Genomic DNA, 21,906 nt, shown 5'->3' on the forward strand with positions numbered 1-21,906 from the left:
AGCCCAGCTCCTGCTGCGCCAAAACCCACCCCTGGGCCCGATTCCGAGCCCCAAACCGACTCCCGGGCCCGGGCTGAGCCCCACCACCGGCCCCGGGAGCCGGCTCTCGCCTCCCCGGCGCCCGGCCGAGCCCCGACCCGCCCCAGCCCCGCGCGTGCTGTCGGGACGGGTCCGGGAGCCCCGGCGGGGTCGGGCGGTGCTCGGCACTGACCGGGGGGACCCGCGGGGGGGGCCCGGCCCCGTGTGGCCGCGGGCGGCGCGGCCGAGGCCGGGGGGCGCCGGGCTCCGGCCCTCCGGGCTTTATTCCCCGGCGCCCCGAGCCTCGCCCGCTCCTCCGCGGAGCCCCCGGCAGCGCGGCCGCTCCTCCTCGTCCCGTCCCCGCGGCGACTGCGCCACCGGGGCCCCGCGGCTCCGGGCTGGAGCAGCCCCGCTCGCCCACACGGCCCGGCCCGGAACTGCCCCGGCCGCAGCCTTGTTCCCGGCCCGGCCTCTCCAGCCGATCCTCACCGCCCCTCCTCACCTGGGGCGGGCGGGCGGACACCGGCTCTCCGCCGCCCCGCGGCTCCGACCGCCCGGGGCTCTCGGCGCGGGGCCGCCGCTGCACCGCGGAGCCGGCGGGACCCGGCCCGGCGCCGCCCGCCCGCCGGCGCTGAGGGAGAGGCCAGCGGAGGAAGACGGTGGCTGCCGAGGGCCAAAACTCCCTGGGCCCCGCCCCGCGCAGGCGCTCTGGGGCCCCGCCCCGCCCGGGGGGCGCGGGCTCCGCGGGGGCGGGTCCTGCGGCGAGGCGGGGCGTGGTCAGCCGGCGGGGCGGGGCGGGGCCCGTCGTCCGCGGGGTCCCAGCGCCCGCCCGCCCGCCGGCAGCGCTGAGAACGCTGCGGGCAAACCCCGGCTGCCTTTGAGTAGCAGCGGGGTGGGAAGAGCCGCCCACGGGGGATCCCCGCGTCCACGGGAGAGCGCAAGGCCGAGGCGCACGGCCCCAGGCCGCGGCCCTTGCCCCCCACGCTCGGCCTAGCTCAGGCTCGCTGCGCCCGCCGCCCGGGCACCGCGCAGGCGCACTCCGCCCGCCGCCGGCAGCGCTGTCATGGCGGAGAAGGTGCAGAAGAGGTGAGTCCCGGTCCCCACACACACCCCCACACCCACACCCACCCCGGGACGCGGCGGGGCCGCCTTCCCGCCGCTTCTCCCTCCCCTCCCCGGTTGCCCCTGACAAACCCCCGTCCGTTCCCGCAGCGTGAAGATCGCGCCGGGGGCCGTGGTGTGCGTGGAGAGCGAGATCCGCGGGGACGTGACCATCGGTAAGGCCCCCCACACACACACACACGGGGCCCTTACCCCCCCCCCGCCCCGGGGGTGTTGTCGTGGGCGTCGGGGCCGGCCGTGGGGTGACGCGGGGCTGTCGCTCGGCAGGGCCCAGGACGGTGATCCACCCCAAGGCCAGGATCATCGCCGAGGCGGGGCCCATCGTCATCGGGGAAGGCAACCTGATCGAGGAGCAGGCGCTCATCATAAACGGGTCCGTAAGGAGCTGGAGGGTGCTCACAGGGCTGTGCGGGGGGGTCTTTCCCCAGCCCAGCGTCTCGTTTCAGGGCAGCCAACGCCGCTAAGCCTCCCAGCGCAGCTTTACCGGGGGCGGTGTCCCTCAGAGCCGGGCCGGAGCGGGAGAGGGTTTGTGTGGGGTCCTGCGGCGGTGTTCCCAGGCTGGGTTTTGCAGAGGGTTGGTGTTTTCTGAGGTATCTCAACACAGATCCCCTATCAATCAGCCTTGTCAGACGTGAGCTTGTGCTTACAGCTCTTTAAGGAGCAGGGCGTTAGCTTAAAAACTCTGGGATTTAAAAAAAAACAGCACCAAACTTTTGTGCTTTTGCGTATGTGTGTGGCGCTATGGCTAGGGAAGAAGTCCTCCCTCTGTGAATCCTTCTCCAGCTGACACAGGAGAAGGATCCTAAGCCTGAGAACGGGAGACCCAGTGCGAGAGGAAGCAGCCTCCACACCCGGACAGTCTCGCTGGGTTGAAGGGGATCTGCGTGGCTTCAGCCTCTCACAAAATGGAGCTGTCGACCAGGACAAGTATCTGTGTGATCTCGCAACTTGAAATACATTCTTCCGTCTTGCAGGTATCCCGAAAATATTACGCCGGAAACTGAAGAGGTGGAGCCCAAACCCATGGTCATTGGCACCAACAATGTTTTTGAAGTTGGGTGTTGTATCCTTGCTGCGCAGCGAGACAGGCTGTCACACCGCGCTTTCGGATCGGTACGAGGGGAAGCACGCGTGGGCTCTGTCGGGGTTTAAACAGCCCGGGGCTATTTAAGGTGCAGCGTGTTGGTTTGAAAATGGCGTCGGGGTTTACCTTTTGAAATAAAAGCAAAACATTTTACAGTTTTCTTTAACATGGACCCCTAGATTCCCAAGCAATGAAGGTGGGAGATAACAACGTCATCGAATCCAAAGGTAAGTCTCGGCTTACCACCTTGGCCCTGGTGCGATTTTGCTCTTGTAGACGCTGGGAACAGCGGAGGATTACATGGTCTTGTCTTGCTGTAGCTGAGGCCAAACTGCAGCTTGTCACAAAGCTGTGATTTTCATACAGAACCCACGTGTGTTCCTGCCTTGGCGGGAGCTGAGCGGGGCTGGCTCTGGCGCTGAGCAGCTTGTGATGTTGATGGTTGGTGGTGCAGGGTTTAACCACGCTGTGGGCACGACTCTCACAGGGGTTCCTCTCTCTCTCTCTGGCAGCGTTTGTCGGCAGGAACGTGATCCTGACGAGCGGCTGCATCATCGGGGCCTGCTGTAACATCAACACCTACGAGGTGATCCCCGAAAACACCGTCATCTACGGGGCCGACTGCCTCCGCCGTGTCCAGACCGAGCGGCCGCAGGTGGGTGTGACACACGGGTGACACACCGTCACCCTCCCGTCCTCCGCAGGCTGCCCTCGTGGTGGCGGCAGGGCCGCTGCCTGACCTCCCCTGCCTCTGTTTCCAGCCCCAGACGCTGCAGCTGGATTTCCTGATGAAGATCTTGCCGAACTACCATCACCTAAAGAAGACCATGAAGGCCACGTCCACTCCTGTCAAGAGTTGAGGGCCTTCTGCCACCAGTGGCTGAGCGTCTGGTCCTGTGAGGCACTACACGGCCCCGGGAAGCGTCCGGGGGGGAAAAAAAAAAAAAAAATTGCTTATTTGTGTTCTTTATTTATATTCCACCGAGCATCTCGGACCGGCTTTGGATCTGTTGTCTGTTGCACACTAACTCTATTGTACGTGCTTTTTTTGGGAATAAAATGACACCTGCTCTTCTGTCAAAGGGGGACCGCAGTCCTTTCTGCGTCAGGTAACGCGGCAGGGGTGCTGTACCCTGGTCAAACAAGTACGGACATCGCCCCGGGGCGGGTGACACTGCCGCCGTCCCTCGGGGACAGCCCGGGTGCCACCTTCCCGCTCCTTCCCCGGCCTGCCGGCAGATGGAGATGGGCCCACGCCGGGGGAGAGCCGGGCTCCTCGGAGGGAGGGGTGTCCCGGCCCCGCACCCCCGAATCCGTGCGGATCGTGGCAGGGGGGGAAAGGCCCTCTCTCCCTGGCCCCCGAAAGTTGCCTCCTGCTCGGCTTCCCTCCCAGAGGGTCCAGAGCAGAGCTGAAGCTCCTCCGCTCGTCAGCCGTTCTTCTGGTGAGCTTCGGAACGCGTCCACGCTTCCCAGCCGGCCCCCCGAGATTCCCCAGGGATGTCGTTCACAACTTCCTTGTACAACCCAGCCTGACGTTTTGTCTTGGCACAGAAGGAAATGGATGTCGGAGCAGAAATTCCTGTAGGAAAGAGAGAGAGAGAGAGGAGAAAGCATCAGCAACCGCCCGCAGAGGAACCCCAGTCCCAGCTGGGTTTGTGATCTGAGACCGGTGGTTTCAGGTGGGACAGGCCAAGGCACAAAAGCGGCTCAGCGCCCACCGCAGCCGATAGAATTTTCCACAGGGATACCAAAAAAAATTAAAACCCATCATTTTTTGGCTTTGTGATTCCAACCCAGGGTCCGGCGCTGCTGGGAAACCGCAGCTCTTCCCCAAAGCTGAGTCCAAATAAGGGCTGCGAGTATTGTCCCGGCCGCCGCCGCCTCTCCGGCCCACCCGAGCAGCCCCAGCCCTTTTTGTGGAGATGCCCACGGAGGGGGAAAACAATGGGAGATGAAACGCGTCTCTCCAATTTCTCCCCCTGCTGAAAGAGAAGGAATTTTGCTGGGAATTTACCCCAAAAGCAAGAGGCTCCAGCAGATTTGGGTAACTAGATCAGTCCCCATGCCTTAAATTCCCTCTCGGGGCCACCTGCCCTCATAGCCAGACACTTCCTGCTCCCCCAAACCCAGCTGGTGTGGCTCACTTCCATCTCCCTCCCAGCAGGAGAGGTTCTGCTCTGTAAATCGCCACTGCGGGGAGGCTGGAAGCCCTCCGCTCCAAGTCGGTGGCAGGGCCGAGTCCATCCGGGCAGGCAGCGGGACATGTGGGCAGCTGCCCGTAGATGTTTTGGCCACCGAGTAGCAGAAAGGCTTAGCCGTGACCTTAAACGCCTGTTCGGTACGAGCCCTCTGCCATCGGCAGGATGTCCTCGGCGTCACCTCCTGGTCCCGGTATATCGTGTGCAGGCAACATCTGCTCTGGACACGGCCGCTGGTCAAAGGCTTTTCACGCCCAGGGTCTCCGTCACGCTGCTCCGGAGCCGGCCACGGCCCCACGGGACCACAGCCCCCATCCGTGGGGACGCGGCAGGGCTGGGGGCAACCCAGAACCGAGATATAAAATCCAGTGAGCAGGGTGCAGGGTCCAGCACAAGCCCACCTAAAGCCCAGCCTAAGCAGGGAGTGGGGTGGGAGCCTAAATGCAGCCCAGGGCCAGGTGGGGAGGGGGCGTGGGTGGCCCAGAGCCCAGGTGGGGCCGGCAATGAGCCCCGCCGGCCCCGGTCCTGCCGGGGGTGAGGACAGAGGGCTGGCACGCCACAGCGGGGACCCCTACTTTAATGTCACCCCCCTTGCACCGCGGCCAGCCCCCCGTCCCGCAGCCAGCCCTGCCCCTGCATCCCCCCTCCCGTGCCCTGTGTCCCCAGCACTGTCCCCTCCCCTGCCCCACAGCCCTGCTGCAGCCATGTCCCTGGGACTGCGTCCCGTGTCCCCAGCCTTGTGTCCCATGTCCCCAGGACTGAGTCCCATCTCCCCAGCCTTGTCCTGTGTCCCCAACCTTGTGTCCTGTGTCCCCAGCCCTGTGTCCCAAGTCCCCAGCCTTGTGCCCTGTGTCCCCAAGACTGTGTCCGTCTCCCCAGCCTTGTGTCTTGTGTCCCCAGCCTTGTGTCCTGTGTCCCCAACCCTGCGTCCCATGTCCCCAGCCCTGCGTCCCAAGTCCCCAGCCTTGTGTCTTATGTCCCCAGCCTTGTGTCCCATGTCCCCAGGACTGTGTCCCATGTCCCCAGCCTTGTGTCCCCAGGACTGCGTCCCATATCGCCAGCCTTGTCCTGTGTCCCCAGCCTTGTGTCCTGTGTCCCCAGCCTTCTGTCCCGTGTCCCCAGCCCTGTGTCCTGTCCCCCGCTTTGTGTCCTGTGTCCCTGACCCTGTGTCCTAGACTGTGTCCCACGTCCCCAGCCTTGGTTCCCGTGTCCCCAGCCCTGTGTTCAGTGTCCCCAACCCTGTGTTCAGTGTCCCCAGCCCTGTGTTCAGTGTCCCCAACCCTGTGTCCCGTGTCCCCAGCCCTGTGTTCAGTGTCCCCAACCCTGTGTTCAGTGTCCCCAGCCCTGTGTTCAGTGTCCCCAACCCTGTGTCCCGTGTCCCCAGCCCTGTGTTCAGTGTCCCCAACCCTGTGTCCCGTGTCCCCAGCCCTGTGTCCTGTCCCCAGCCTTGCATCCTGTGTCCCTGACCCCGTGTCCTAGCCTGTGTCCCACGTCCCCAGCCTTCTGTCCCGTGTCCCCAGCCCTGCCCTCTCCCCCCACCCCGCGCCCCTCCATCACCCCCCGTCCCCCTCCGCCCCTCCGCCCCCTCCCTCCCCGGCCCCGTTCCCCCTTCCCCGCCCCGTCCCTCCCCCGGCCCCCGCCGCCCCGCCCCGGCCCCCCCGCCGCCCGCCGGGGCCCAGCCCGCAGCACCGCCCGCCCCGGACGCGGCTGCCGCCGGCGGGACGAGGAGCCTGGCCGGACGCACCATGAGCAGCCTCCCCGCCGACCGGGAGGGCGGCCCCGCCGACACCGGCCTGCCCGAGGAGGAGGTAGCGGGGCCGGGGGGGTACCTCGCCGCGGGGGTGGGGGGCCGGGGTTTTGGGGTGGGGGGCCGGCATCCCCCTCCCCACCCGCGATCCCCGGGGGCTGCGCGCCGCGGGTGCCCACGCACCCCACGCGGGACGTGGGTCCGGCTCCAGGTACCGGGGCTGCTGCGCGGGGCGGGGTGGGGAACGAGCGGCGGGCAGCGCATCCCCCGCTCCCGGGGGACCCCCCCCGCTCCCCGGCGGGGCCACCGCATCCCCGGCATCCCCCCGCCCCGGGTCTCCCCGCAAACACCCCGCGAACACCCCTCCGCCTCCCCGGGCAGAGCTCCGGGCGCAGGGCAGGGGAGCCCCACTCAAAACACGCAGCTCCCCGCCGTGTGGGGGGGCCAAAACAGCCTCACCCACGCCCCCGGGGCCGGTGCTCGGCGCTGCCGGGTGGGTTGCGGGGTGACGGTGGGCGTCCAGCGGGCTTCGCCTCTCTCTTCCAGTGGGTCTCACCCCAAAGATGGACGAAACCCTCTCGTCCCCACGGGAGACAAACCCCACGCCCCGCCACAGGGGCGAGAGTGGGTTTTCTGCGGCGCAACCGCCAAGTTCCTGGTTTTGCCCGTGACCTTGAGATGGGAATTTGGACTTTAGGAGGGTGAGAGCAGGCAGATAGGATCTTCTCCTCGCCTTCCACCCGCCGGGCTGCTCCGACACGTCCCCGCCGGCCTCTCGGTGGGGTCTCTGGTTGAGAGGTGACGCCGGGACGCACCGCAGATCTGCTCGCCCGCTGTCGCCTACCTTGATTTTTTGATTCCAGAGCCTGAATCTTCCCAAAGTTTCCCAAAGCGCTCCAATAACGGGGAATTTTTCTTCTGGCAGCCTCGCCGGGTGCAAGGCAGACGATGCTGCCGGCTCCTTGCGGGTGATGCGGCGACGTAGCTCGGACGGGCACGGCAGCAGGAGATGCCCACGGAGGCCTGTTGCCTTTCCCAGCGGCGTGGCGTGTGCCGCGCTGGCTAAGGGCAGCCCTCGCTGGAGCCGGGGGGCGAGAGGCCGGCCATCGCACGGCTGGCCCTCGGGGACCCCCTGACCTTGCGATGCAGCCCTGCCCGGGGGGCGATGCTGGACATGAGGAGTCCCTGGAGGGGACGGCTGCGAGGTGCCAGCGTCCCCTGCCATGCTGGGGACGTGTTAGGAGGGCGACGGCCGCTTGTCCTTGCGAGCCGGGCTCCTCCAGTGCCAGGCGGGTATTTTCCCTGGACGAGTTTTTCCCAGCCCTGGCTGGAAGAGCCGGTGCCGTCGAGTATTTGCTTAAGCGAAGGGGAAGGGGTTGCCCAGCTACTGCACCCTGCAAACCTCTCCCCTCCCTGGGGCTTGCCTTCCAGCCTCGTGCCCCCCCCCCCAAAAAAAAAAGAGGGAGAAGCAGCGCCCGTTCCAGGGAGGTCGAGGTGGGACAAGCCTCAGCTTCGGCCCCGCTCCTCCTGCCTCCTCCCCTGCTCCTGGCACCCCAGGGTGGCCTCCCCATCCCTCTCGCCTCCCTCCCCCCCCCGGGAGGGACCCCCCGGTGTAGGGGAGATGTGGGCCGGGGGGGTTCCCCACGGAGGAGCCGGGGGTGGGGGGTAGAGCAATTTGGAAAGGAGGTCACGTCACTCCGGCCGGGCGAGAACGGCATGCAAAAGGCTCGACGGAGGCCTTATTTGGTAGCGGAGCGGCTCCGGAGAGCCGGGCTCGTGGCTCTCGTCCCCATCCCATGCCAGATCCCTCATCCGGGTGGACCGGGCTGTGGGGAGGGGACCCCAGGGACAGTTTCTGGGGGGGAAGGTGCCCAGTGGATGGCTAAGGTTTGCCCCCGTGGCCCCTGCGTTGCATCCCCCTGTGCTCCTGCTTCCTTTCCTCCTCGAAGCGCCGGGGCCGGAGGGTTTGGGAACAAGCCCCGAGTGGGACACGGCCGTGCGTGACCCCCGCCCGTGCCCGCTGCTCCTCCGCTGTGTTGCAATCCCCCATCTGCTCCCTTGGCTTCTCACTGGCTTTTCCTCCGCCGCTTCCTCGTTCCAGCCCCTGCGGCTCCAGACTCGCTCTTCCCCGAGGGCTGCGCCTCTCCTCCCGTCCGGAGGACGTTTGGCTACCGGTCCGGAGAAATGGCTACGGGTGGTGGGACCCGTAGCTCGGTCCTCCTGCATCCCAGGGGTGGAGGAGCCAGCATCCCTCGGCCTCAGCCTTGTTTATGTTGGGGAGTTTTGCGGGTTGACGGCGCGCGTACACACAGCCCGGGAATATAAACCCAGCCGAGGAGGACGCTCCATTAGCAGAGAGAGTATTTACGCAAGGACTAATCCCCGCGGGGCTGGAATGCACCCTGCCACGGGGGAGACAGCACCCCACTTTGCTGGGGGGGGGGGGAAGGGGGGAAGCTCCGCTTGCCCTGTTTTACGGCTCGATCACAGCCCCGTGCCATCGCCTTCCTGCTCCCGCCGGGGTCCAGCTGCCCGGCAGTGCCTCCGCGGCGGTGGCCAGTCAAGCGGCTAATCGGCTGGTAGAGAATTAAAGCGAGCCCCCGCTGAAAGGTGCTGGACGGGGAGCTGGGGCCGAAGGAGGCGATTAAATGCCTCGTGAATGAATCACCCAGACGCCTTCCGCCTCTCCCCTCCGGCCCCCGGCCTGTTAACGTTTACCGGGGGTGGTTCGCGCAGGGGCAGGGGAGTGTGACCGCGCCGGCGGGGCTCCCGGCAGCCCTCGGGGCACCCGGCAGCCCTCGGGGTGCCGCGGTCTGATGGGGGTCCAAGGCAGGCAAATGCCTCCCTGGTGCCTGCTTACCTTCGGGAGACAAACCTGGCTTGTGGCTTCATGTGAGGAAGAGGAGGAGGAGGAGGAGGAGAGCTGCCGGTGCTCCACCATGGACCTCTCCGTGCTGGGGCCATCCTCAAGCCGTGGTCTAGAGACCCCAGCCACCTCTTGGGACAGGTCCCCGCCTCTCCTCACATGTCCTCAGCCCCGACCGTCCCAGCAAACCCCCCCCAGGCCCTCTCCAGCATCCCTTAAATTGGCCCCAGACGGGACGTGGTATTTCAGGGACAGCAGAAGGTGATGGTGGGATGGAGGGACAGGCCGGAGGTGGGATGGAGATGGCTTCCTAGAGAGAGGAGAGAAGCAGAGGCTAGGAGAAGACTTTCTGCAGGGACGATAAAAGCCAGGAGGGGACAAACCAGGAGCGAGGTGGTGGAGGTGGGATCCAGCGGCCCCGGCAAATCTGGGAGCTGTGGGGCGCAGCGGCAGGAGCAGAGGAGGAACGTGGGAAGGGGACTTCATGTGCTCCTTGTGCGGTCCCATAGCTGTCACTCCCGCTGAAGGACATCAAGGTGGTGGTCACCTGCAAGGTCCCGCACCCATGGCCAGCGGCTTCCCGGAGCAAACATCGGCACTTCTGACCTGGAAGAAACCTTTGGTTTCACCCCAAATTGTAACAAGAAGGAGAGAGGGAGAAATGCTCCACCAAGAAGAAACTCTGAAAAACGTCTGCGCGGCAGAATTGAAACGGAACGGTTGGGGCTGTCCTGAACCGGGGGCGTTTGGGCTGCGGGAATCCCACCGCCACGCTCGAGCACCCTTCGCTAATCCTTGCTCAGGAGCCGTAGGTCCGGCCCCGTCCCACAAGACACTTGGGAGCACGTCTCGCCCGATCCACCTCCGAGAAGGGGTCATTTTTCCTTATGGAAGAGCATATACCTGCCTGCCGGCCAGTGGTATCTTTGATACGGCTTTTTTCCCCCCCCTCAAGGGCAGGATTTTGCTCTGGGAGCGTTTCTGGTAGAGGATGGAAGCTGAGCCCCTGGGATCTCTCGGCACAGGAAAGCCTGGAGCAGCTCCCTGCAGGCTGAAGCTCCTCTTCCATTTAAGGGCAGGAGTAATATTTCCGCCTAAAATCTTTCCCTTGGCAGAAGGATATCCGTCCAGCCCGCTGGGAATTGTCCCCGAGGACGCTCCCTTTCTCTGCCGGTCCCACCTCATTTTAACGCAGCCCAAACCCTCCCACCTGCTTGTTACCCAGCCCAGCAAAAGGATGCTGTTTACGTAGGACCTACCTAAATGTCCCCGTGGCTGGGTACGCCAGCCCCCCAGCACCCTTTTGCGGGGTGCAGAAGGGGAGCACCCATGACCTCGTATCCCCTCCCTCCCCTCCAGCACCCAAACGTCCCTTTGGGGCTGGAAACCAGCAGGGGGATCCTTTGGAGCCCTTCACCCTCTCCCGCTCGCCGCTGTATAATTTTATGGTTTAAAACTTGGCCGACCCACGTTTGAACTTTCAAAGAAAACAAGTCATTACCGAAGAGAAGCCCTTCCTTTGCGAGGCCGAGTTTCGGAGGGTTTCTCAGGGTCTTCCGTCTCTCCCGTCTCTCTGCCGCGCGGCTATGGGGCTAAATGATCTGGCGAGCTGGGCTCATAGGGGTTTGGATTTCAGGGACGTGGCAAATTGGCAGCGGGTTCTCGCCCGGAGCCGTCTCCGACGCCTCTGGTGTCACGCAGCTCCCCGGGGAGAGGCGAGCCAGCGTGCCAGGGAAGACGGGAGGCTCGAGGGATGATGGAGACGGGGGGACCATGCAGGGATGCTCAGCCTCTTCGGGAGGCAAACCCAGCTGGGAGGGTGGATGTGTCCGGCGAGCCGATTCCCCGAGTAGCAGCCGTGCTCAGGTGGACCTGTCTGAAGGGGAATATTGTTTTTCCCTAGGAAAGGATACATTTGCCTTCTTTACATTGAATTTCATGGACACAAGGGGAGCTCCTCTTGGTGAATCCCTCCCCAGCCCCTGCCGGGAGACATTCGCATCGGGAGATGGTGCAGCACTGAACTCCTTGGGATGCTCCGTCACCCTCTGATCTCCGAAGAGAGGCAGAAAGCTGGCGGGGGTCCCCCAAGGCGCTTTGGGGGGGGCTTCCAGCCCACCGCGGATGGTCCCAGTAGAGGGGACCGGCTACCGGGCTGTGGCTAACGGCAGCCCTGGCGCAGGAAGGGGTGAGGACATGTCTGCGCTGATCCCATCCCGCCTGGAGCTCTCGGCATCCCTCCGGGCAAGGCCCTGAGCATCCTTTCCTGGCCGGAGCAGGGCTTGCTTTCCAGGAGGAGGCAAGCGCGGGATGGCCGTACCTTCACGGCTGGCTTGTTTGCTGGCAGCCCCCGTGCACCCTGCGCTGGGTACCAGCAGCGATGGGTACCGGTACCCAGCGATGGGTACCAGTACCCAGCGATGGGTATCACTGGGGCTGTTGGCACAAGGGCTATATGCAAACAGCCCTGAGTACCTTTTGTTATTTAATAGATACGGGTCAGCCAGAGGTTTTGTTACACAAAGCAGGAATGTTTGCTGCTCCCAGGCTGGGAGATGGGGTAGATAGCTTATCTGCAAGAGAAAGAAGAAACGTCAGCAGAAGAATAGGCCTGGGCTGGCTCTTTCTGGCTGTTTCGCATGTCTCTGTCCCAGGGAATGGGGTGGGCAGGGTGCCTGGCCAAAAAAGAAAATTAAAACAAAAATAAATCAAGGTTTTCCCCTCCTTCAGCCCAAATCTGGCAGCTTGGCACCCAGGGGGGGGTGGCCTTGGGCTAGCCCCTCCGGACCAGCTCTCACAAGGCGTTTGGGTGCCTGAAAAAATAAGCTACATCCATCAAATCTTCCAGATTACCTGCTGGTAAGATGCTGTGGGAGCAGCAGGAGCGGGACTGGCTCACAAGCAAGCCCGGAGCTGAGGGGGACGGCAAGGCAGGGACCCCACCGGCACGGGCACCGTCCCCGGGTGCCCCAGCGAGAGCAGCAGGGCTGAGACCCAGCGGGGTGTGAGCCTAAATACAGCCCCATGGGCAGGGTGCGTGGGTGGGGGGTCCAGCTGGGGCCAGTTGGGGCTGTCGACAGCCGCAGGCTCCCGCGGGCCCCTGGCCATCGGTCACGGAAGCGTTTGGATGAGATTTTGGGGAATGAGGACGGAGGGACCGGCAGCAGATCCAGCTGTCGCTCTCCTGCCCCACATCACTCCCCCAGTTACGAGCTGGTTGTAAAGCAACACCATCCCGGCACGGGTCTTGCCCATCCCCGAGGAGCCCCACATCCCACCTCGGGGTCGGTGGAAGCAGGGTTTCTGCGAGCCGCCCCGCCTTTGAGGATGCCGCACCATGGCAAACATTAGATCCACCCCAAAAGAGTTAAAACCCCGAAAAAAGGTGACTTTTATAAACCGGGGACAGGCTGCTTAAAACCAGCCCTCTCTAAAACAGGGCCATTCCTCCAGGAGGAAGAGTTGGGGTTTGCTTCTCCCAGTCCTTAATGAGCTGCTGCAATTAAACAGAGACAATAGGCATTGTCTGCAGAGTAGGGGCTCTGCTGGGGATGCCAGGAGAGATCCTGTTTGCCAGACCGGGCTAGGAAGGCGCGGGGATGCTGGCAGCCTTTTCGGCCTGGAGAGCACTCGGTGCAGTGAGGACGGGTCGCGGTTACCTTTCCACGGTGTCTTAGCAGCTTGCTCTGCGGTCACCCCAAGGATGGGGACACCCCTCCCAAAAATGCCGCATCCCCCACGTGTGGCTTAAGGCTTTTGGCTGCCCACGAGGTTCCCCTCGGGCTGGCATCGTCCCACTCACGTGCCACCACCTAAGGCTGCGAGGAGACGTGGGGTATCCCCAAGTTTGGGATGAGGGAGGGTCCTCAGGAACTTCCTTTCTTCTTTTCTAGGTGAGGACGCTTTTTGTCAGCGGGTTGCCTCTGGACATCAAACCCCGGGAACTTTACCTGCTCTTCAGGCCCTTTAAGGTACCGGACCGGGGAGGGGAGAGGGGGGCTGGAAGCACGGGGCTGGCCCCCTGCCCCATCCCCATAGCCCCCCCAACCTTGGTGGGATCTGGGAGCCCACTGGTTTCCCCCTCCAAATGTCTAATTCAGTCATTTTAGTCAACAGAAACAAGTTTCTGCGCCTTTTCCCCCCCAATAAACCACGGGAAATTGGCATTGGGCGCTTTGATGGCACCGGGGTTTTAATTGCACGTTGACTTGCACCCCGTTCGGCAGCAGAAGAGCGTTGGCTGCAGACCTCTCCGGTCTCTTCACCCTGCCAGACCCGCAGCTCAGGCACCAGCTCTTTTCAAACACGAAGGATAATATTTGATAATATTACCAGGCATCCGGCATCCCTACAAAAATCCAGCGGCAGCGAGCCCCTGCGATGGTGCTGAGCCTTGGCAAGCCGTGCCTGCCCCGTGCCCCCAGCTGCAGGGCTGCCGGGTGATGGATGCGGGAGGTTTCCCTCTCCGAGGGGCGATCTCCACCGAACACCCTTTTTTATTCTTTTCTTGCAGGGGTACGAAGGATCTCTCATCAAACTCACCTCCAAGCAGGTAGGAGCCGCTCAAAACAGGGCGAGCATCCCTCGCCATGCTCCCACTCTCCCCCGGCACCGCCAGGGCCGGGGGGTCCCCGCTCTTGCTCCCCGCCAGCCTGATTGATGGTGCTTCCTCTCCTTCCTCTGCAGCCCGTGGGCTTCGTCAGCTTCGACAGCCGCTCCGAGGCGGAGGCGGCGAAGAACGCGCTGAACGTGAGTGCGCCCAGCCGCTCCATTTTGTCGGGATTTTTTTCCCCTTCATTTCCCCATCCCCGGGTACCCTCTGAATTCCTCCGTCCCAGGGACGTGCATCTCCCGCCCCGGCTGGCCCCACTGCATCCCCATCCCTCCAGCCGATCCCCATGGGCTGCTTCTCATCTGCATCTTCCCTCCCGGGGGGCTGCATCCCTCTCGCCTTTCCCAGGGCCGTCGGGGCGGGATTGAACCCTCAGGATCAGAGCCTTAGATACGAGTCAGCGAGAGATGCCTTTCCCAGCCTCTCCTGTTTCTTCAGCGGGAAAAACCCCAGCTAAAGCTGCAAAAGAAAAAGCAAATTTCACTATTCTTTAGCAGCTCCCTCCTACCTCTGCAGAGTTAACCTCCTGAAAACAGTCACGGGGAGAACCTCGTGGAGCCGGTTCTCCAATTCCTCCCCGGGTTTTGGTTTGGTTTTTTTTTTTTTTTCCCCCCTTGTCTTCATTTTCACTGTAAAACTTTTTTTTTGGCTCCGCTAATCCCTCTGGATAAGAGCTCGGCCGTGCGGGATGCCGACTGCCAAATATGGTGCCGATGCTAAAGATGCTGGAGGAATGCGAGCCGCCTCGGGGCCTGGCAAATTAGCTCATTTCAAGGCTGGAAGTTGAAAAAAAAAAAATAAATAATTGGGAGTTATTTTTGCTGCGGGGCTGGCACGCGGCCGTGCTCGCCCACCCGCCATGCCTCCTTCCCTCCCGCAGGGCATCCGCTTCGACCCCGAGATCCCCCAGACGCTGAGGCTGGAGTTCGCCAAGGCGAACACCAAAATGGCCAAGAGCAAGCTGGTGGGCACCCCCAACCCCAGCACGCCTCTCCCCACCGCCGTACCTCAGTTCATCGCCCGGGAGCCCTGTAAGTACCGTCCGTGGGTCTCCCAAGGGTGCCCCGCGCGCTCCCCCCCACCTGCCACCACGGCAGTGCCAGCAGGTTTTGGGGTGGCAGGCGCCGGGAGTCACCCCCATCCTCATTTGCCTCGAGAAAATACCTTATTGAGGCAATTCGGTCGCGCGGAGATCACGGGTGGATGTAGCGATGCCGGGCCCCCGGCGCGGGATGCTGGAGGGAGCAGGGATGCGGCGGGGGGGCGGCGATGGGGAACGCCAGGGCCAATTGGAAGCAGCAGCGCCCGCTTGCTGCAAGCGGGGTGGCATATGCCGGCCGGTGGCCAGAGGTCCCCAAAGGCAGCTGCTGGCACTGGAGAGGACCCAGGGGCAGGCGACAGCCCGGCTCGGCACAGCACGCCAGAGTGGGACGAGCCCGCGGTGCTGCTTCACCGCGCCGGGGAGTTTCCCGGTCGCGGCTGTGGGTCTCAGCGGGGACCGCGGTGATGTCTTGCTGTGAGCACGCCATACCCGTTTCCGCTACCGGAAGAGCATTTCTCGCGCGGACGCCGCTTCCTCGCCTCGCTGCCGCGCACGGGCGCGAGCCGCAGGCTCTCCTTCGCGCCCACCGACGCTGGATCCCCGGGGTAATTAAACCTCTCGGAGACGACGAGCCCCAGCGACGCACCCAGCCCCACGGCATCGCTCGCCACCGGCCGAGCCCCGTGTTTTCCCAGCGGGCGAGTTCGGCGGTGGCTTTGCGGGTCGGCTCTCGCCGGCGGCTCGGCGTGCCGCGCTTCTCCGGGGGAAGCTCTGCTCCCGCTCCTGCCTGCTTTGCGGGGAGAAGGAAGGACCGGCAGCGCCGTTGACCGGCACGTGGTGTTGCAGGGGCCGTGGCCCGTCGGTCGCCGTTAACTCTCCTTCTTCTTTTCTTGCAGATGAGCTCACAGTGCCTGCACTTTACCCCAGTAGCCCTGAAGTGTGGGGGCCGTACCCTCTGTACCCAGCGGAGTTAGCACCTGCTCTACCTCCTCCTGCTTTCACCTATCCCGCTTCGCTGCACGCCCAGGTAATTCAGACCCATCGCCATCACTGCGCTCACCCTCCCACCCGCCCCGGACCCCCCCTCTCCCCTTCCCCTGGGTGCTCGCCGCACCGCTAACCTCTGCCCGGCTAACAGGCACTCCCCCCCACCCCTGATATTTAGGGATGCCACCCCAACCGAGCTGAGCGCTGGCAGCGGGGCGTGCGGGCGGCACCGCCTGCCTCTCCCCAAACACCTCTCTCTGCCTTCCTACCTTCGCTCTCGCCCGGGCCGGGGGCAGGCGGGGAGGGAAGGGATGGGGGATGCTGGACCCTCCCCGTCGCTCCCGGCCCCGAACGACCCATCCGGCTGCTGGCGCGGTGCAAGACGGGGTCTCCTGACACCCCGTCCGCCTCTCGAGCATCGCTTGCTGGATGCGGGGTGTGAAGCAAAGCGACTCTGACGGGGAGGAGAGAGCAAGCGAAGCGCAAATGGAGGACCCATCTTTTATTGACGAGGCACTCTCTTGTCACAAGCGCTTTTCTGCCGGCTGCCACCGCCGGTGGCTCCCGATGGCAGCACGCGGCCGTTAAAAATTAACCATCCGCCCCAGGAGAGGAGCGGGGAAAAGAAGATATGGAGATGGAGGTGGCGGAGGATTTCTTTGCAGTGCCAGCCTTTGGGACATTTCCCGGAGCGGCGATGCCGGGAAGAGACCCTGCTGCGGGAGGGGAACGGGCAGCCGCCTCCCCAGCAGCCACGCCGGACATCATCCCGGCTTTCGCTCCTCGCTGCCGGCTCCGGCTTGGCGGTGAGCAGGAGGAAACGAGCGCACGGAAACAGATTTGCCGGATAAGATGCATCCGAAAGGCTTTTGGCCCCGGCCCACCGGGATTGAGCCGGGTTATCCGGAGCTGCCATCACTGGGAGCCGGAGGCTGGTTTGAGCAGGAGGGCGAGGAAAAGCGCTCGGTGAACAAACCAGCCACAGCCTTTGGATGAAACTCCGGCTTTTTGGGGCCTGCTGTTTATAGAAGAGCGGCGGTAAATATTATTGCAGCTACGTACTTGCCTTGTCAAATATCCGCTAACAGGCAGCACCTGCGCTTGCTCGGGAGGCCAGGGAAATGGCCGGCAAAGGAAACGGAGGCGTAAGGAGGCTCCGAGGGCCCCCCTGGGAAAACCCAGGCTGAGACTTGATGTTAGACGCTGTACTATTATCTGCCGTGGTGACAGAGCCAGCACGGCGGGGAGGATGGTGGTGGCACCTTCCCCGTCGCCCCCGGGTGCTGCGGTGAAGCAGGCAGCGCTCCCCTGCTGGGGACAGGGCCTGTCCCCGTCCCCGTCCCCGTCCCCCCGCGCGGCGGCTGCCGGCGTCGTGGGTTCGGTGGGGGGCGTTGGAGAGGGGTGCCACCACCCAAACCAGAGCTGCTCGCTGCAGGGTGGCTTCCCCGCCTGGGTCCTGCAGGATGGGGAACCTCAGGACGGCGGGGCCGACGTGGCGTTACCCGGCAGAGCACCGAGTGCCCGCAGGCAGGCAGCGAGAGCCGCCGGGTTTTGGTGTCTGACGTTTCCCCCCGGTCCGATGCGGGCTCTGCAGGTGTTCAGAGGGGCTGAGCCTACCTCCTGCTCAGCGAGAGCGCGGTGCTGCCGTCCCGGCTCGGTCCTGCTGCGAGCAGCGATGCCGGGGGCCACGCTCGGCCCCAGCCGGTGTCTCTGTCTGAAGCAGGGCTGGGATGGCCGTACTGCTTGCGTTTCGACCTCCCTCCACCCTGTGCCTGGGGAAGGCTGGGAAAGGGAAGCCCAGAGGCAACCGGCTCTTGCCAGGGTGGGCGGCCACCGCCCCTCTCACCCTGCGTCCCTCTTGTCTCTGCAGATGCGCTGGCTCCCTCCCTCCGAGGCTGGTTCTCAGGGCTGGAAGTCCCGTCAGTTCTGCTGAATGCCGGGTGAGTGCCGCCTCCCCGCTCCCATCCCCCCGTGCCGGTGTGGGGGGCTGGGACCCACCTCCACCCTTACCCTGCGCTCCCCCCGCCGTGACTCTCGGGGTGTCGGGCAGCTCAGGGTGGGCGGCCAGACCCTACGCCTGCGCTGGCGAGGCCACTTTCTGGCAGACGCCATAGGTCCAGGTGCCCTCAGGTGCCCCCAGGAAGGGGACGCCTCTGCCACGGTCCACCCCAATGCCTTCCCAAATAACCCCGGGCAGGATGGAAGGACCGGTCCGTGGCTCGCTGGCCCAGGCTTGCAGCAGCGGAGGCCGCGTGCCCAGGGGGTGCAGCGATGGCAGGGTCCTGCAAATGAAGGCAGCAGCAGGGCCACCCCGCTGAAGGCAACCTCCCAGTGCAACGCAAACATCTCATTAAACCTTAATGAAAACTCCCCTGGCAGCCTGGGGTGACAGGGCTGCTAAAACAAGAAGTATGGCGCGATCCCAGCCTGCCCCGACCATCCCAGCTGCCACCCCCCCCCGCCCCGCCGCCGCCGATGCCTGCCGGGAAGCCTCCTGCGCCACGTCCGCACCCACCTGCGGAGAAACCCCAGGGGAATCCGACGAGGCGGCGGCGAGGCTCCGGCATCGGCTGCCCGTGCTCCCGTGCCACCGCTCTGCCTGTCTGCCCGGCACCCGCGGCCCTGTGCCGTGGCCACAAGGCTCCCTCAGCCGGGGAGGGCAGGAGGACAGGCCGTGGCTGCAGCCGACCCAAGGCTTGGATCCGCAAAGCATTTACTGGCTATTTTAGGCCCAGCAGATAAAAATAGGGAGCGGCGAGACCTGGGGAACCAGTGGTTCTTCCAAAATATGGAACGTGCCAGTGTTTCCAGCTAGAACGTAAGCAGAGCCGTATTTGGGGAGGGGAGACGAGTGAATCTCTTGGAACGGGTACACCAAGCCGCAACGGGCAGCAAGGATGGAGGGTCCGGGACCTCCCCGCTCCCCGCCAGGCTCCTCCAGCTGGGCAGGGCTAGGGCACGGCCCAGCGAAGGGTTTTTCTGTGGCCCTGGCTCTCCCACCTGCATCCTCCCTGTATTTGCCACGCGGAGCCCATCGGGGCAGGGTTAAGGCGCAAACTGCCCCTTAGGAAGTGCCGACCCCGGCCACCGCAAAATAACCTCTCCCCGCAGCACGCCGACCTCGGCCCCTGGCTGCCGGCTGCCCCTGCCAGCGTCCCTAACCCTCCGCTGTGTCCGCTCGCAGGTCTCAGGTGTGTGATGGTGGCCTACAGTCAGTCTTGTGGGTATTAATGGAGTCTTCCAAGGCGGCTACTGGGTTGGCGTGCTCTCCGCAAAACCACAGTGTGCTGGTAAGGCTGCAGCACGGCACACGGCTGCTCGAGGGGGACACGGCCCCTTGCTGCTTTGGGGAGGGGGTAGAGGGGCGAGGAAGCCGGCGGGACGTCTGCGAGGGGCAACAAGACGGGCACCTCTCTGGGATCGAGCCCTGCAGGGTGGCGTCTACAGCACGGCACGGTGCCTCCGGCACCGAACCATGGCTCTGCCATTCGTGTTTATCGTTGTTATCTGGGGTGAGGGTTTCGACAGCCGAGGAATGCCTCTCGGCTTTGAATTACCCCCTTTGAATTACCCCCGCTAATCTCATCTCGCTGCCGTCCTCGCTTCCTGCCTTGGATCAACAGAGACCGAATTCCTCTTAAGTGCAAAATTCAGCTCAAACTTAACTCTCAGCTTCCCAGCTGGTACCTCCTTAGTGAAAACCGCAGGAGCTAGAGCCAACAGGAAGAGCAAACTGGGACCAGTGGGGTCCTTCCCCTCTGCCCAGGGTGCCGACAGCCCCGGCTCTCCCCGCAGGGATTTCCCACCTTGCCCCTTCCTGGTCAAACAACTGAACAACTGTCCTTGGAGCGCAGTCCCAGCACGGGCTGCTCTCCCTTCCTCGCCCTGTTTCCAAAACAAGCCTCCCTCTCCCCCAGGCTGCGGCACGGGAGCTTCCCTACGAAGGAAGAGAGATTAACCACAGCCCTTTTTCCGCTTTGCCTCAGCCCAAGATCGCGGCTGCTTTTTTTCCCGCCCCCCCCTTTTTTTTAACACCTCTCTCTGTTGTTACAGGCTTGAAAAAAAAACAAAACCTCACACAAGTTTGGATTCCTCCAAGACTTTCCCACAGCCTCTATCACACATCTGCTCTCCTAGAAGAAAAACGAAAAGCATACCTAGTAATAATATTTTCCTCTTTTACACTGTATATTTGTAAGAAAAGAGTGTGTTACTTCTGAAAGCATGGTTTGACAGGCATTGCTGTAGTGTTTGAAAAGCCTTTTCAAACACAACCATAGGAAAGCAGACAACAAAAAAAAAGCAAAACGAGAGCAAGTATTTTTGTACCAAACCTCCTAAATAGGACAATCTTACACTGGGTCGGACCACAGGTTTCGTGCTTGACTTTCGAATGCGTGTAATTAAGAGTCTCTATCCCCCCGGCCCCGTCGGCTGCATGTCGAAGGCATGGTGTTCACGTGCGTGCAGATGTCGAGACGCACGATTCAGGTTTGCAGGAACTGCGCTCCCTCTGGCACAGGAATTGTGCCCGGCTGTGTCAGCAAGACGTCTGCGGACACTTACAGTATTACCGTTTTCTTCCCAGTTGTACCAAATGACAAGCAGGCAGGAGAATCAGAAACTTTCTTATGGTGATTTTTTTTACCTTAGGGCTATGTTAATAGCTTGCTGTGCAAAGCTTCGGCATGGTACAACGGCTCGGATCAGGGAATGGGCAGAGACAGCCCGCACATGTAGCAAGGTGACAATTTGCCTCCTCTTCCTGCCATGACTGCTTGAAGTTGTTTCGGGCAACGTTAACTGCTGTATGAGAAAAAAAACCAACAGACCCTCGGTTCGCCAGCTTACTCGAGGTTGGGCGCGAGTCCCGAGCGAGCCGAGGGGCTTAGACACGTGCCTACCGTTACGCCAAAGCACTGGGCTGAACTGGGGTTTTAGCATCAAAGTTATGCTGGTCCGGCGGCTCGCTGTGTAGCATTTCCGTGTTTCCATGTGCAAAGACAAGAAGGGAGGCTGCTAACACCCTTGGGGCAGTATCTGTAACCTTTACAGAGATAGCGTACCAGCAAAGAGACGGCTTGACATACTAGTGTCTCATCCTTGCTCCAGGAGGAATTTGGAAAAAGAAAGAGCAAAGCAAACCCAACCTAAACCTCAAACAGAATTCAGTTTCTTGCAAAAGGAGGCACAAAACTTCTCCTTTCACTGCCTTTCCCCCCCACCACATCCCTGCTGCAGAGTACACCGAGCTCAGCCGCTGCCCGGGCTTCACCGTAGCCCATTTCCCAGCTGCACTGAAGACACAGGATGCCCGTGGCCTTGTTAAACATCATAACCTTTTTCTTCCTCCTTCCTTGTATTCTGTGGGTGGGCCAAAATAAGACAGCTGAGATTTTGGCTGCTGGAGCCGGGCCGGGGTGGGGGGTGAGATGGTGCGATGGGAAACTGTCCCATTGGGGTCTTCTGTAAAAAGTGGGATTGATACAAGCGACGTGAGAAGAAGTCAATTCCAAGACAAACCTCTGAGCGGCTCTAAAAGGAACGATACCAGCGTTTCCAAGCGACGGACTAACTCTTTTAGCAAACTATTTCCTGTACTTTGTCTTGTGGAGAGGAGAGAAGCTTCCACATTGTCTACTCCGCTTTTGGAAATATGTTTAAAGGTACTTTTCTATTGTAATTTTTTAAAAATAAAACCAGTGATTATTATAAGTTACGCGCAGAGCGTTGTCGTGTGCTGTGTATCTGGTTGGGAACAGGGAGGAGGATCCCAACGCACACCCTTCGGGGCCTCGGGGATCAGCAGCCTCCTTCCTCGCTCGGGGTGTTTGAAGGCAACGCTCCTGAGGGACAGGGCGATTTTTCAGGGCAGATACCGTCAGCCCGCCTGGCTCGCTTGGATCTCTAGGAAAGCTTCAAAATCCAGGCTGGAAGGATCAGCAGGCTTTAAAGAAATGACTCCAAGTTTACAAAGATGTTATCGGTTAGTTTTTAAACCTACTAATCTTGGCACTGAGCAGAGGAGCTAAGCTGCTATTTTCCATGAGCTCAGCCACAGCAGAGGCAAACGTAACCTAGAGACGAAGGGCCAGATTATTATTATTTTTTTTTAACACGCTGAGAATTTTAAAAAACTCAGTTCATAAGCCCCACCTAGAAATTCCTCCTCCTTCCTCCGCTCCGCCCCCGCCCCGATAAATGTGACCAGAGTCCCCAGGAGCCTCGGC

The 21,906-nt window shown here is 62.5% G+C and overlaps 3 protein-coding genes across 7 annotated transcripts; 2 read left to right on the top strand and 1 right to left on the bottom strand.

The window, feature by feature from the left end:
• Positions 1-798: 798 nt before the first annotated feature.
• DCTN6 (dynactin subunit 6) lies at positions 799-3,306 on the top strand. The gene is made up of 7 exons (XM_072862065.1): positions 799-1,104; positions 1,231-1,295; positions 1,408-1,513; positions 2,115-2,203; positions 2,404-2,451; positions 2,737-2,879; positions 2,986-3,306. The coding sequence occupies exons 1-7, from the start codon at positions 1,082-1,084 to the stop codon at positions 3,082-3,084; spliced, it is 573 nt and encodes a 190-aa protein (XP_072718166.1). The 5' UTR covers positions 799-1,081; the 3' UTR covers positions 3,085-3,306.
• Positions 3,300-9,691, bottom strand: LOC140651921 (uncharacterized). Of its 2 annotated transcripts, XM_072862057.1 has the most exons (4): positions 7,014-9,691; positions 6,726-6,841; positions 4,547-4,756; positions 3,300-3,803 (listed from the first exon to the last, which is right to left on the bottom strand). In XM_072862057.1, the coding sequence occupies exons 1-4, from the start codon at positions 7,885-7,887 to the stop codon at positions 3,729-3,731; spliced, it is 1,275 nt and encodes a 424-aa protein (XP_072718158.1). In that variant the 5' UTR covers positions 7,888-9,691; the 3' UTR covers positions 3,300-3,728. The 2 variants fall into 2 exon arrangements, with proteins under 2 accessions (XP_072718158.1, XP_072718159.1); XM_072862058.1 differs by lacking the exon at positions 6,726-6,841 and having other exon boundaries at positions 4,369-4,756.
• On the top strand, positions 6,095-21,395 carry RBPMS (RNA binding protein, mRNA processing factor). 4 transcript variants are annotated; one of them, XR_012042594.1, is made up of 9 exons: positions 6,095-6,230; positions 12,929-13,006; positions 13,549-13,587; positions 13,722-13,784; positions 14,528-14,678; positions 15,586-15,716; positions 17,547-17,616; positions 18,788-18,966; positions 19,730-21,395. XR_012042594.1 is itself a non-coding variant. In XM_072862064.1 (8 exons), the coding sequence occupies exons 1-7, from the start codon at positions 6,168-6,170 to the stop codon at positions 17,607-17,609; spliced, it is 588 nt and encodes a 195-aa protein (XP_072718165.1). In that variant the 5' UTR covers positions 6,095-6,167; the 3' UTR covers positions 17,610-17,616; positions 19,730-21,395. The 4 variants fall into 4 exon arrangements, 2 of the variants coding, with proteins under 2 accessions (XP_072718165.1, XP_072718164.1); XR_012042593.1 differs by having other exon boundaries at positions 18,861-18,966; XM_072862064.1 differs by lacking the exon at positions 18,788-18,966.
• Positions 21,396-21,906: the final 511 nt, after the last annotated feature.

The sequence above is a fragment of the Ciconia boyciana genome, chromosome 5, assembly GCF_034638445.1.
Source record: "Ciconia boyciana chromosome 5, ASM3463844v1, whole genome shotgun sequence".
Classification (NCBI taxonomy): domain Eukaryota; kingdom Metazoa; phylum Chordata; class Aves; order Ciconiiformes; family Ciconiidae; genus Ciconia; species Ciconia boyciana.